The sequence below is a fragment of the Formica exsecta genome, unplaced genomic scaffold (assembly GCF_003651465.1).
Source record: "Formica exsecta isolate Colony F162 unplaced genomic scaffold, ASM365146v1 scaffold229, whole genome shotgun sequence".
Taxonomy (NCBI): Eukaryota; Metazoa; Arthropoda; class Insecta; order Hymenoptera; family Formicidae; genus Formica; species Formica exsecta.
The window spans coordinates 525,680-541,464 of record NW_021849582.1 but is presented as its reverse complement, the minus strand read 5'-3'; the positions used below and the strand labels follow the sequence as shown (position 1 = coordinate 541,464).

At 30.3% G+C, this 15,785-nt stretch overlaps 1 protein-coding gene and 1 long non-coding RNA gene across 2 annotated transcripts in view; one reads left to right on the top strand and one right to left on the bottom strand.

The window, feature by feature from the left end:
- The window catches only part of LOC115235649 (serine protease 53-like), a 6,188-nt gene extending 3,589 nt beyond the window's left edge, over positions 1–2,599 (bottom strand). Inside the window, exons 1-5 of the mRNA XM_029807557.1 lie at positions 2,538–2,599; positions 1,718–1,868; positions 1,390–1,654; positions 783–920; positions 168–302 (exon numbers count right to left, since the gene is read on the bottom strand). Coding sequence (XP_029663417.1) covers positions 168–302; positions 783–920; positions 1,390–1,654; positions 1,718–1,868; positions 2,538–2,589 — 741 coding nt within the window. The 5' untranslated portion in view covers positions 2,590–2,599. The remainder of the gene's footprint in view (positions 1–167; positions 303–782; positions 921–1,389; positions 1,655–1,717; positions 1,869–2,537) is intronic.
- A 9,146-nt stretch (positions 2,600–11,745) lies between these two features.
- LOC115235633 lies at positions 11,746–15,172 on the top strand. Its single transcript, XR_003884067.1, has 3 exons — positions 11,746–12,903; positions 13,672–13,846; positions 14,661–15,172. It is a non-coding gene; the product is annotated as an uncharacterized LOC115235633 (long non-coding RNA).
- Positions 15,173–15,785: the final 613 nt, after the last annotated feature.

Genomic DNA, 15,785 nt, shown 5'->3' with positions numbered 1-15,785 from the left:
TATATATATATATTAAGATGTAATAATGATTAGCACATTTCATTACAATCATTACTCTATTAGTTTCATGACGTATTATAGGTTGTACAAGCATTGGTTGGAAATAAAAAAATGTATATAAGTGTAAAAGTATATCTTATTTGATTTATTATATTTCATTAATCAACAACATGTTTTTCGAGCCATTCTGTGAATGCGGACACTCTAGTAAATACATCAGAGTATCCGCGAGCGCATGGTATGCCGAAAGAAACAACACCGATCTGAACACCATCAGCAACAAGAGCACCACCAGAATCACCCTGAAAATTTAATAAAGACAATAACTATTTGTTAAACAAAGACTTCATCCAATCTATATCATTTATTATACATAAATTATGTCATAAATAATATCCAAAAATATATTAATATTTATATCTACTTTCAATACATTTAACTTGATAAATTGATTTATAATAATTGTGAAATAAGTAATATAAAATACATCGTGAGAAAGTTTGCAGAGAAACAGAGAGAGAAAAAGAGAAAGAGAGAGTTGAATTTATGTTTGATGTTATATCTCAATCGATAGTATATTTGGTGTCTACATACAAAATGTATCATATACGTATATATGATACATATTGTATGTAGACTCTTGTATATATAGATTTTTAAAATATTCTCAAACACTCTACATCAAATCAATTATGATGATGTACTTTTTTATTTATTATTATACGTGTCTCTCTCGTGCAATATATTTTAAATAATTAAATATTTGAGAAATCGGTACTTACATGGCACGCGCCTTCGCCTGTTTTTGTTAGCGTACAAATATGACTAGATTGTACATTCTCGTGTTCTTGTCTGCATTTATTTTGATCGTAAACTTTTAACTCAATTTGTTGCAAGTTATTAGGAATCTGACCACCAAGCTAGATAATAAATTATATATTATAAAATCACATATGCAATGTCCGTAAGAAAATTTTGAAAATATACATATATATACTAAGTCTTTATATAAGCTTAAAAAAATTCAAGACTTTAAAAACAAGATACATAGTTTAATATCGGCGATATTATTCCATAGTTTTCTTTATCCTCTCATGCAAACGATTTATTATCTCAAGAACTTTCCATACTTGTCATAAATTTTATTAACTATAAAACTAAAAGAATGTAATTATTTTTTATTATTGAGAGATACCACTTTAAGATTAATAACTATATTAAACACAGAACTAAACACTAAACACAAAAATTTTTATATTTAATTTAATTTCCTAATGGATTTAATCCAATAAATACCAGATAAAGTCAACATTTTGTGTATGTGTACGTGTACTTTTATTACATAAAATAAATGTTTTACTATTAGTTTGTTTTATTTAATGAGCTTACCGATAATCTTCCCCATCCTGTTAAGATGCAGGGATAACCAGCGGGAGCGATGTCATCTTTTGCAAGTAGTATAGGCTGTACCAGTGGCTTAAATTCCACAGCAGTTGACAGAATAAGTAAACCAATGTCATTGGTCAATTGATAAGGATTGTAATTCTCGTGAGCGATAGCTTGTGTTGCTGTATAAACGACACCAGATTCGTTTAAATAATTTGTGCCAGCATGGATAGTTAGATCTCGCAAACTCGCGGGATTGCCGCTGTAACTGTTAAACAAACGCATTTTCACATTATATATATAATATGAAACAAAAATAAAAAATATGTACCCTATTATACAATGAGCGGCGGTGAGAACAGTGTGGCTGCTGATGATGGATCCGCCGCAACTGTGAAATCCGCTTTTTCTCAATGACACTTGATACGGATACTTGCCGACTGGAGCATCTTCTCCGCCAACAATTTGACTATTTGGGTAGCCTATGTAACCATGTGAAGAGATACGTGAAATAGGAGAGAATGTCTAATAAAGATTTTTTGGGCCTCAATTGCTTTTACCACGGAAAATTTCAATAAAATAAATACTTGCAAGTGCACCTCATAAATTGTTATTATTAACAAACGTTGCACATAACAACACATCTTTTTTTTAGTATCAAGGAATTGAAATATACATATATTTTATGCCGCTATTAAATTATTGCATCACTTATATAAGAAGGATACGAAATTTTGTGAGGAACACTAAATATTATTCGGCGATTATTATAATAATTTAAGATGATCCAGTTCCTACACGTCAATTCTGATATAAAATGTAATATCTTTTGTAAGTAAGAACAATTATATAAAATGATTAAAATATTGATTTCGTGATTTTATTATAGCCATTACAAAAATGAGAAAAATTTAAGGAGCTCGCTTATTTGCCAACTTTCTTAACTTATATTCCTCGGAAAGATTAAATAAATCTTTCCAGAATAATTGTATTTAATAAAATTATTTTAATAGTGTTTATTAAGATATAATATTGATTTATTACAATTTTAATAATATTTGTTGTTACTCTTTTTTTATCCTTTTCTCTCTCTCTCTCTCTCTCTCTCTCTCTCTCTCTCTTAACAACACACACTGTATTTTCTCTCTTACCGTGAGCGGCTACTGCTAAACAGGCGACTACGAAGGTAAAAAATGCGTACATAGTGAGGTACTGTATGGTACTGATAATAATGAAGCTCTTCATAGGTATATATACACCTTCTGAGCTCTCCACTACATAGAAATATATTTTGAAATATATGTTAATATGTACATATATAACAAAAATGAAGATTCTTCCTAATCTTCAACAGATTTAATCATTAGATATTATATTTAATATCATAATGATCTCGATAATTTATGCTAAATCATTAGACACAAAGCCGAATTACGTATCTGCAAAGATATTTATCAATCTTTGAAGGAAATTTCGAAATCTTTATCTTTGAAATACGTGATCCGATAATCGAAAGATTGCTACATAAAATCTTTATTTATTTATTAAGTTACTTGTTACGGTTTTTTTATTACTATATTGTAAAAAGTCAATCCCAAATTTATTATAAACTATAACTAATAAGAGATTTCTGATAGCTTTCTCTCCCTCTCTAGATATTCTTTTGATAGAGAGATGATGGTATATGGTGGTTCTAATGTATCTTCTATTGTGATAGAACTTAATAATGGTTTACAAAAAAATTTTAGATAGTTTGTCGACAATTGATTTGTCCAAACCAGAAAAAGAATTTCATCAGTATATTATGAATGCTTGATATAAATTATTATTATTATTATTATTATTATTATTATTATTATTATTATTAGTATTATTAAAATTGTTTAAAGCATGATAAGAGACTGGATTACTGTGAATAGTAAATATCAAATTTATATAAAAAAAAATTAATTGTTATAATGTGATTACTGAAATGTATTAATAATAAATGATATGACGTATAATAAGTAATCGCTTTGCTTATCAACATTACTTTATAATTTTTTTATCGTATAATCATCTGGTCTATTAATATCAATATCAAATTAAAAAATTTTAAGACAAATAAAAGTATTCATTTCTATATTAGGTATTTATATCTTATTTCTATGTTTATGGATCCACTCGAGAAACAATCAGTTTCTTACTTTTAAGCATATAAAATTGTGGTTTCAAAAAAGTTACGTAAATAATATTATTAATATTATTCACTTTTTTCTCTAAATAAATTAATCTGTATATGTATTGTACTTTATAAATATATTTGATAATCTAGTACACATACATACCCACACACACACCCACACCCACATATATATATATTTTTATATAATAAGCTTTTAACTTTTTAAAATTTATTTTACACTAATTTTGTTTATTTTCGTTTATAAAGCGTAACAGAAATTAATATAAATGCGTTATTTTTAATGATTATGAAATGAGAGATTTAGAAGCAAACCCGAGAATTTCCACTTGACCTAATTTTGTCAGAGAGACGATATTCTTAGAACTCTGTAACAGAATAAGATAATTTAACGATTTTTCTTTTACAATAAAGTGTTCTGTCTTTTACATCACTTAAAATGCATGTATAAATTAATATCTACAATAAAATTTAAGTACTGAGATAATAAAAATTGGAGATTGCCGGTTTTGCATCTAACATATAAAAATTTCCAGTTTTGCATCTAATATTTTGTGAAGATTGCCGGAATTGCAACTGAATTATTGGAAAATAATCAAATTAAAAAATTCAAAGAAAATTCAATGTTCCTTCTCTATTTTTGACAATAACATTAATATAAAAAAAATACAATGAGAACATAAACATTTCTAAACAATTAAATTTTTAGTTTCCGCAGAACTATAAACGTCTTTTTCCTCAATAAGTTCTTCATCCACTGGCCCATCATCATTTGTTTTAAATTGTCTATTTTTCAGTAATTTGATGAAAAATCGTAGGCGTCAAGCGTTTCCCATTGATCACCGTTTGTTTATTTTTATTTTTTATGACTATTCCGAAATCAAGCATGGAATGATTGTTTAAAATCAAGTCATATGGTAGGTAGATTTGCTTGTGATTAGTCCAAATGGAGAGCCATTTCTGCAACTCACAACATGAAAATTACCGAGTTTGCAACTAATCCCAATTTTTGAAGCCCTTGGTTTGAAGAGAAAATTGAAGGATTTGCAATCAAACAAGTTCATATACTATAGATCACATGTATCTAAAAAAGAATATCTTTACTTTAACTCATTTTCGCTAAAAAGTGAAAATTGCCAGATTTGCTTCTGGACTCCTCAAATTTAATTTTTAAATTATTCTTATTGTCAATATTTGTTATACATTTTTTCTACAAAGAAACAATTTTTAATTGTATTTAAAGCACAAGAACATCAGAAATGTGTATCTGTCAGTATAAAATATTTTTTGTTTTTGATGATATTTTTACATACAATTATCAAAATAAATCAATTATTTATGTATATATTTATATTATAATTAAACATCCTGCAGAGATATTTTGATAAATAATGTTAGTAAATATGTTTTTAATTTCATTCAGAAAGATCGAAGATCTATTTTTTATCTGTTGCTATAATCAAATGGGTTTTCCAACATATTATCTAAAGAAAAATTTAATCTGTCTACGAGAAATCGTGCGTGAGATTTGACGTTATCTACGTCTGGCAATCTATTAGCTTTATTATCATTTGATATCGTAAGTGTAAGATTATTTGAGCAATCACAAAGAATAATGAATAAAATGATATACTGCTTTGCGATTAATTGTAATCTCTATAATTTGTGTTAGAAATCTTATGATTACGTAATAACATATAAATAAGTATAATATTATAAAACATTTTAAAAAAAGTATTTGTGTAAGCATTACATGATTTACGCAAATTAAAAAATTATTGTATAAATTGATTAAATAGGAGGTATAGAATTAATTTCTCGTATTTTTCCTGTTAATATTGGAACAATTTATATAAATAAAATTATAAAGCATTAATTTTTTTAATACAATATTAAATTGGAAATAATTTAAAATTGTTTCTTTGCTAATAAATAAAATTATTGAGTTAGCACTATATGAATATAATTATAAATTAATCAATTTAGTAATTTGCCTCTCTTCCTCTTTTTCCTTCTCTTATTCTAAACATTTACCGGTAGAAAAGAAATTGTATCGAGCAAAATGATATAAACATATGATATACGTTCGCTTTTAACCTTGATATGGTACATTTCCTCCAACAAAATTGCTATCACGTTCCTGTATGTTAGACGAAAAGATAATTTATCTTCTCAAGAGATGGCGCCATTTAGTATTCAACGTTTATATAACGAAGGCAAATATTCAATAAAGAAATATAACAAACCAATATAATAATATATAAAAATACAACAACAAACTATAATACTGCAGATATCTTATAAAAAATAATGTATCTATGATATTATTGATTGCTGTTCATTTTTTTATATTATTATATGTTTCTGTTTTTTGTTATATAATATTACACAAATACGCATAATTTATGATTTATATAATCTCTTCAAATTACAATATATATTCTGTAATTTTTATATAGATTAAATTTTATATTAGATAATATAAAAATAATACGTAACATTTTTTAAAATTTAAAAGAAATGGAAATATTGCAATAATGAAAAATAGAATGTTATATTTGTATTGTTTCAAAATGTGAAAAGTATTAATATTAATATTAAACAGTTTTATGTGTAATTAAATTACCGGCTACTTATTTTAATATTTCAAAAGATTCATATATGTAATCAAAAGTGATCTTTGCTTGAAAATAAAATTCTCTGAACAATATAATAAGAATAAATTCTATATTGAAGTTTTATATTTAAAATAAATAAAATAAAAATTAACAAGATTTTTGTCTATGATGTAAAAATGAAAATATAGTATGCATTTGAATGAAATAAAATCAGTATATTGATTAATATATACGTGGACTTTTTATAGTACGTATTAAATTTGTTTACATTATTTCAGTAACTTTTTCTGTGGCTACGGTTTAAGAAGGCATTTGCACAAATAAAGTTCGGACAGTGACGTAAACAGAGCTTAAGGTAGCTAAAAATTCTTTTATTCTTCAAAATCTCAAGGTGCTTGCCTTGTTTATGTACTGTGACACGCCTTGTGAAAACTTTGTAACAAGAGCGAGCTGAAAGACACTGTTTGCAAATCATTAGTCTGACGATAGAGGTGCGCTTGAGATGAGAAGACGGAAGTCTCTTCAACATGATGTCTATATAGAAACAAGCAAATTGTGAAATAGCTTTGACAATTTAAATTCGTCGCCATTGTTTGTCTTATAGAATTGTAACTTCTAGCATAACTGCTAAAAAACATAATTGCTAAGCAAAAATCTTTTCTTTGATCTTGTATAAATATTTGAGAGAATCTAAGCTATTTTTTATTCAGATGAAGGATGAAAATGTTTCAACGAGATTTCTCCAAGATGAAATTTTAAATTACATTTTACAGGAAGAAAACAAAAGGGTCTGCGTAGTGTATCGTTCCGTCTTAAGATTCATATTATGTGCGTGCGCGCGCATTTATTTATCTAATTTTTATTTAAATAATATTGAGTCATAATATGTACATTCTATATTTAATTATTTTTTTTGCAAAGAAAATAGAATAAGTCATATAAATCATTTAAATTCACAAACCTTGAATGATATGTTTCTCTTGTTTAATTAAATTAATAGATTTTTCCACATGATATATTATCTAAAATGGCTAATGTGTGTGTGTGTGTATATTACCTAAAATAAAACTGCAAGCTATGTCCTGCGAGAAATAAAAAGGACGCTAAAACAAAAGTAAATAACTTCTTTTATTGTGCAGCCACAAATGAACATTCTACTATTTAGGTTGATTCTTATAGCGTAGCGGGAAATAAATACGAGGGATCAGCAATCCCTAAGGATCGGGTGTGAAGGCGATTGCGAATAACAAGAACCCTTCGTCTAGCGCGAGTCCTGATCCTGTTAACGGGATCATCCCGGCATCGTCGACGGAACCGTGAGAGAAAATTAGACGCATTTAGATTTCTTGTCGCGTTGCATGAATGTATTTTGACAGTTTGATTAAACAAGGGCAGATCGCGAATTTGTTGCTCACTGTGCAAGCTCATTTTTTGCATTCTGTAATAAAACATACTACGAGAGAATTATTTAATTATAAAATTATTATTATTATTATTAATCTTATAGTTGCTGTTGCTGTGTGTAATATAACTTATTGTAAAAGGACATCATATATATTAAAGATAAAAATTCATGCATATTAAACAATTCTTTAAGACATATTCTAAGAAAAGAAGCGATCACAATTGCAGGGTTTTTTTTTGTTCACAGTGAGACATTTATACTGTACGTTAGGGTGATTCTCAATATGCAGTCATGATATTTACATATGCATATCATTTATCGTATCACTAGGGAAAAGGCTCCACGCCGATAACATCCCACAGGACTCTCTATATATCCAAATCGCATTACCGTGCTGCCCATTTCGGGCTAAGCTGCACCCTGAACGATTTGATATGCGTGAGCTATAACTGAGTTAACAATCCGATATGACAGATGGTGTTTCATGCATACCGCATCTGATCCGACCCCGTTGCTAACTCGAATTGTTCTAGTCTCGACAAACGTCAAATGACTATGACCAATGTCACATTTCTGTTATATATAATGGATTGCGATTTTTTAATATGTTATACGATAAAAAGAAAAGTATGTGTGTCAGGAAAATAGTATTTGCATTTCGCAAAAATGTTAAATTATATAATAAAAATATTAAATTATAATATTCTTTAATCATCCACTCTCTGATATATTTATTATATTTTCTATAAAATAAATAAATAATTTATGATAATTGGAATAAATAAATTTAGTAAGCAAAATCCATACACGCGACAGCAGAGCGAACTTTGCTGCAATCTGTAAGAAAATCTGTTAATCATACTTGAAAAGGGGACAAAGAACACTCACAAGCATCACATTGCGGAATTGTTTTTTTTTTCGGAAACGATTTGCGAGGTCTCTTTCACCCTCGAATCACTTCGAAATCCTCGAAACGGCACGACAATCGGCATGTTTCTTCAATGTCCATCCGATTCCGCACGGCTATCTCCGATAATTTTACAGCGAAGAATAAACCGCTGCTCTCCTCGTAATATATATCGCCGTTTTCAAGGAAAAAAAAATTACCGAACATCTCGAACCGACTCGATAATTTTACAGCGAAGAATAAACCGCTGCTCTCCTCGTAATATATATCGCCGTTTTCAAGGAAAAAAATTACCGAACATCTCGAACCGACTGAGAAACGGACGAAAGTTTGAGCCATCGTGAGTGCGACGACCTTCGAAAAACGCGGTGTGCGCGAAAGTGCCTTTGCGAGTAGACGATAGTTACTTTTATGCTCCGTAATTATACATTCTTCTCTGACCGTCGGTTGCGAGTTTTAGGGTTGCATTTAGACTCCACGAAGCAGTGCGGCGACTCGTCGGCATTTTTGCACGCTTCTCCCACGATTCATACAGACGCCGCGGCGTCATTGAGTCGGAGAAAAGCTTCGGTTCGCGTTACAATCGACGAAAAAATCCTGACTTATTTGCAAACATTTAATAAATGTACACATAATTTTCTGAGATGACGAAAATGTGTGGTACAACGCCTCGAAAATTCGCTGTTGACGTTAAAAATACGCAATTACTTACAAAAAAAAATACAATTTTAAATATCTAAAAATCATAAGAAAAAAATTGGAAAAAATGAAAAAAACTGAAAAAATTTGTTAAAAAAAAAAAAAAAAATACAATATATACAGATTCATTCCCATATTTTTATCTCATATTTTCTATAATAATCTTTCTAGATATAGAAAAGCACATTAAGAGGGTAAAACTATTTAATATATATAAATTATTATAGGTATACTATATTATATACTAACTATTTAATATACTATAGTGCACTTATATATATTATTTTTTCAGTTACAAAGAAAAAATGTTGAGAGATTATACCAGAGTAATAAATACTAATGATACTGTTAAATCAAGCTTATGCGATATGAGTTAAAGAGAGAATAACTTGTAATTACAACTTAAACAATTGTAAGTATAAATAAAAATCACTTTTAAATTAAGCGTTTTTCTTTTCTGTTTATCTCTTTTAAAATACAAATCACGTAAAAGTTAATTTATCGCAAGGAAATTTTTATGTACCGTACAAAAATATTTATATAACTTGAGTGTTTAAATATGTAACGTGTTTCGTGGCTGATGAAATTGTATGCGAAATGTCTAGACAGAGTCTTCCACGAATTCTATTTTTTAATGATTCGCGGGAAATTTTGAAATCCGATGTATGTGCAATAATATCCGTTATCTTCAGATAGCGACGTTATCGATAAACGCGCCGAGGCGTTGCCACACGGTATACGACGATAATTATTAGTATACGAGCTACCCTGTACTTACGAAGGACCTATTATTAGTACAAACGCGTATTACCATCGAGTTCTCCGCTTATGGTCCGTAAGTGATTTCCACCATAAGCGTCCGAGGAAAGTATCGGTAAATTGAGTACTTGAGCACGAAGAAGACGTCAGCATGACAGCTCTTTCTTCTTACCTGTATTTAAGGTTTGTTTTAGAGTTCATTAGGTCATTTGCGTGCGCTTTCACTAACGCAAAACGCTCAATATTCTTTCGATGGAAAATTAACGTTCTTCTTTAAAGTTTTCCGCATTGTACGACGTGTTTCATGTCGTTGCATAGTTTTTTTCTTATATTTTTAGACGAATAATATGGAGTGATAATAAATGAATCGTTTGTCAAATAATCATATGAAATATATTAAGACAAATTAACGCGTATTAATGTCATTTTTATTCAATTGAACTAATGCAAAGAAATAAAATAAACTTTTCGAAAACTTGAAATATGATATGTAACAATCGTCTATCATTTTATGAAAAGTCTTTTTTGTTATACATTTTTATTTGAGAATGTATGTGTCATATGTCAAAACATTGATAAAAGCATGAAAATTTTGTAGACTGTTCTATTGTACTATTTCTTCTGAGTATCTGTGCAAAATCTGAGCACTATTCTCTTAACGATTTGGAAATTATTTAAGTTTAAAGTTTGTATTGATTCTTATGAAAAATCGCATATTGTGTAGCACTTATTGACAAATTTGACAAGGAAAAAACATTGCCAGCAAAATAAAAATTTTCACATATATTAACAAAACTCTAATAAATATTTGCGCAAAACTTAATTTAGATTCACTTACTCGTTTAAAAATTATTTACTAAAAATTGTTGCAAAATACTTATAGTAACTCAAAATCTTCCTGTAAATTATTCGTTTTTTTTTCTTGTAGGTGATTTCAGGGGATATTCACGATCAAAAGTTTTTGTCATAAATTAAGAAAAATATTAATTACAACTATTTTCTTTTATGAAGACGTTAAAAATCCTATTATTTTGTGATACTTTAATTCTTTTCATAATTCAGATTTATTTATTTGATTTTCCAAACAGTATAAATGTAAGAAATATATCTTTTTTTAATTTTGATAATTTTTTGCTATTATTATACAGTCAAAACATCTTTAATTGTTTTAACACATTGAATGCTACATAAGATTAATAGAAGAGTTGTTTTTTGCATTGGTTGTTACAAAGCTAATAGAATACTGGCTCATTATGCCGATTTTAATGCATTTGTGACTATCGTAATATTTCGTGCGCATGTTATGACTGTTTATTATTTATGTAAATACGGATTATCCTTCGGATTTCATCAATTAATTAATTCTGTCGGATTAGCAGTTTTCAGCATCAATTACGCAAATAGCACTATGATTTGTTGATATCGTTAAATGTAAATATTGAATGCAGCTGACTGCCCGTCGTCACTATGTGATGTTGTAAGAGCGGCAAATTATTATATGTTTAATATACATATTTGATCAATTTACTGTATTCAATAATATACCAGAATCACCTGATTCGCGCGATTCACCTCTTTAAACAGCATTACCGCATTTCATTAATTTAAATGGTATAATATTCAATTAAAACTCTTTTACGATTTCGTAATATATTTCAAGACATGTTTTTTTTTTCGCATAAACATTAACGCACAAAGAATCAATCAATCAATCAAGTTAATGCTTCATTTTAAAAGTTTTATGCGTCTCATATTTTTCTAAAATTAAGTGCCCTATTTCCATAGCAGCCAAACGATAACAAGTGCAAAAAGCAATTGTAAGAAATTACAAATTTAGAAAATAAAATGCACACATATGCGTCTTACAGAACACCCAGTTTCCAGATTAACGCATTGACTTCGGTTAGCCATCCTTTTTCGTCTAGCTTTCAGATTTCAAGGACGGAGCGGATGTATCTACGCTGTCCGGAAGGGTCACAGCGGCGAATCCGTAGATCGTGATTAATGGAGCGGGTCGAGCGGGATCTACGTGCCGACGAATCGAGGAGCGCTTAGCGTGAAATTTACCCGATGAATTGTTCTCACAATTATCATGATCTACGGGTTCTCGGGGATCCAAGAAACACGAAAGTCTCGAAGCAGTCGGCTAATCTCTGTTCGGCGAACCCTTCACTTTGGCACCCCCTTCCCACCCTCTCTGCCTCCCTGCCGGCGCGCGGTCTTCTCTTCCTCACAGCCGCTGGCATCACCCTTTCGGGGCACCTTCTCACCCACACCCACACCCGCGCGATACTTTTCGACGGGGAACGGTTTCGCCGACGCGAGAATCTCGGAAATTTTTAAGTCGATCGCGAAACTATAATTATCCTTTAGGCTATGCGCGGAGTATGCAGTGAGTAGGTGCGCGCCGACCTTCGCAACACGGTTGCCCGATATTCTCTCTCAAATTTTCCTTGAAATATCGTCATATATATCAAAAATAAATCAACAAGATCAATTTAAGGTAAAATGACGTGAAATGTTTTTATATAAGTTTTTTTTTTTCTCTTAACATCGTCATCGTCTGTTGGGAAGAAAAGGAATTGGTTACATGCCACTGGTTAAATGTTTCATTTTGCGATATTCTCGCGTGTCGATATTATTTTTTTGGCTAGCCGATGCAAGATTTTTTTTTTCTCCCGCTACAGAACCGCTTTTATTCCGCTTCGCGGACAGATTGATCATCGACGAAGACGGAACGCTGCTAGACACTTTCAAGTATCTTCCGAGATTGCTTCCCCACATTATAGAAGAATTTTGGATGTTCGTGCAAAGTGATTTATGAAGGATTTCTTGCCCGAGCTAAAAACCATTTTGACCGGTGCAACGGCAATCTCGGTCACGGTGATTTGATCAAATCAACCCTACGTTATTATCTGCAATTAATGAAAATTGCAAGGATTACCGCGTGAGTAATATCGTTTGTGATTTAGAGAAGAAATTTCATTTTAAATAAAGAAGTACGTCATAACTCAAACTTGAGAAGTTGTTTCATGATATTGCAATATATGAAATTTTATATTATATATTATTTTTATATTATATCTAAAACTTAAATTTTAAGTATTAATTAAATGTGATTAAACGTATTCTAATATTTATAAAGAAATATGTCAATGCCAAATCTCCATATCAAAATTCTCTTTCATCTGGTAATGACATAAAATTAATAATTTACGATTCTTGCTATTTATATATCAAACACTACGTTTTGTCTACATGATAAAATTTAAGCTTCAAATTGCAAGACTATCTCGAAAGACATCAAAATATTACATAAATCTAATTATTCAAGGATAACGCATATCTCTTTTAAAATTCTAATTTATTAAAAATCCGAATCTTTTTCTATCATAATTAAGCACAATTAATTAGAGGACATTAATCAGTCAAATCGATTATCTATTATCGAATATCCTCTTATAAAAGACTTGAGCTTTTAGCGGATTCGTGAATAAATCCGTCAGACCTTTTATCGTCTATTTTCCAAACTAGAATTAATCGTTGTCAGACATGGGAGCGAAAATGTTCCTTCTTCATTTAAAGAACGACGTCACGCGAGTGTGCGATGCTCAAATTAGGGTTATAATCCCCGTGCCATCTGATATAACGTCCCCCTCGTCGACCCGGTCACTATTTACCGATAGCATTTTAACCCTCGATTTGTCGTCAACAGCTTTCGAGTCCATTGGGAATCTCGCTGCATGATTTGCGGGAGCAACGTGTGCCGCCGCGTACCGTTACTTCGAAGTTGCGTGCATACCTGCATGTCTATTACAATTTTTATGTCAAAAGTTTAACATAAAATTTGAGATTACCGATCCGGTATAACATTGTGCAATTCTTTATAAGTAAGTAAAATTTGAAATTCGAAAGTCATGTTTACCTTCATGTTTGAGAATATAGATTTATCTCCCTCTGTTCGTGAAACTATTTATATATTGTATTAAAATGCAGTACATATTTTAAAGGCATTTTCGAATATAATTAAAAATGAAGGAGTGGCAAATTTTTACATATACAGTGTTTCAGGTCAGGTCAATGAAATTTCAGAATCTTATAGGAAATTGAATTTGGAACAAAAAAGTTCCTATAAACATAAGTCCGGAAATTCTTCGTTAAAAAGTTATAGCTAATAAATTCTCTGGAAGTAATTAGTTATGATCAAAATTTAATAAGAACATTTTTATATTTGCATTTGCATTGTTTGCACGAATGTAATGTTTACACAAAGACCATCGAAAGATGGTTTTTTCAAGTTTCTGGTTTTTTCGTTGTTTTGAACTTATTTTCTTTTGAGCGCCTTATCAGAATTAAATGAGATTGGTGCAATTTAATTTATTATTTAATTATCCATCAGATTTATTTCGTTACTTTTTTCAAGCGAATAAAGGGTTTTAAAGTTATTTTTAAAAATCATCAAAAAAAAACGTGATTTTTCGAATTTTTATTAGCTATAACTTTTTAACGAAGCGTTTCCGGATCTATGTTTATTCGAACATTTTTATTCCAAATTCAATTTCTTATAAGACCCTGATGTTCAATTGATCTGACCTGAAACACCCTGTATGTATTAGTGCATTTAATGATCAAAAAAAGATTATAAATTACCGTCACACAAATAAAACATGTATGCAAATTCTCGTCGCTGTCTCTGCCCTACAGTGTCACGCAATGCACAACGTCAAAATTGGGTCATCGTATATATAATACGAATGGAGAGGTGACACGTTGTGCGAACTGAAATAAAAAAGGAGGCGTGTCGGGGAGAACATTACCCACCAGGGACGCATTGTAAAGTGGCAAAGATATAGCCTCGGGCACTTATTAATATACAGCTACTCGGTAATTTCGACGTCTTCGGCATGTTCGATAGCTGTATTGTTTGGAAAGCTGAAAAGATGTGTGTGTGGTGTGTGTGAGTAAAGGTATTCACAAAATATTTAAAAAGATATTGGCTGTGTGTGTTGTGTGTATATGTAATATATTTTGTTAAATTGTCGATTAATTTCTGCAAGCTGTCATAAAATTGATAGCAATTAAGATAATACAATCATTATAAACATAGATAGAGAAGCACACTACTTATATATAATGTACAGGGTGGTAAAAAATTAATTTTTTACCACCCTGTACATACAACTTACGATGAGTGATGATAGTATAATATGTGTAATAATAATTGTACATTTATTGTATCAATAAATGTTCATTTAACTTTAATCACATAAATATATATGTCTCGCGTATATATAATAAAGATCCTTTATAAGTTATACATGTAATAATGAATTTTTGCAGTGTACACTCTTAACATGTATATAAATGCGAGTATTTATTCAGCAATAATGAACTTGCTTGTTTCTTTCTTTATGCACTAAAAATGATATCAAATAAACAGGACAGTTTTATTCGAAGCCTACAATTATAACTGGATTGAAGGGATTAAAACGTTATATTTGATATAATGCGAATACATCGCGGTGTTGTCGCCTCCGAAATTGCATCGATCCTTCCGGAGCGATAGTCACGACCAGTCGGGATATTTTGATAATTCCCTTTTTTGTGAGAGCGCGCGCGTGTAACGCGGAAGAGATCAAAGGCTTGCCAGTAGCACCTGTCCTCTATCCCCGTCTTGTCATCCAGCGGGACTGCGCCAGGGGGCTGGAGAACCCAATGAACTCTCTCTTTCCGTGCCTCCGTTTCTCTGACGTTCTCTCCCTTTCTCTCTCACATCCACCCTCTCTCTCTCTCTCTCTCTCTCTCTCTCTCATTTTCTCTTTTTCTCTC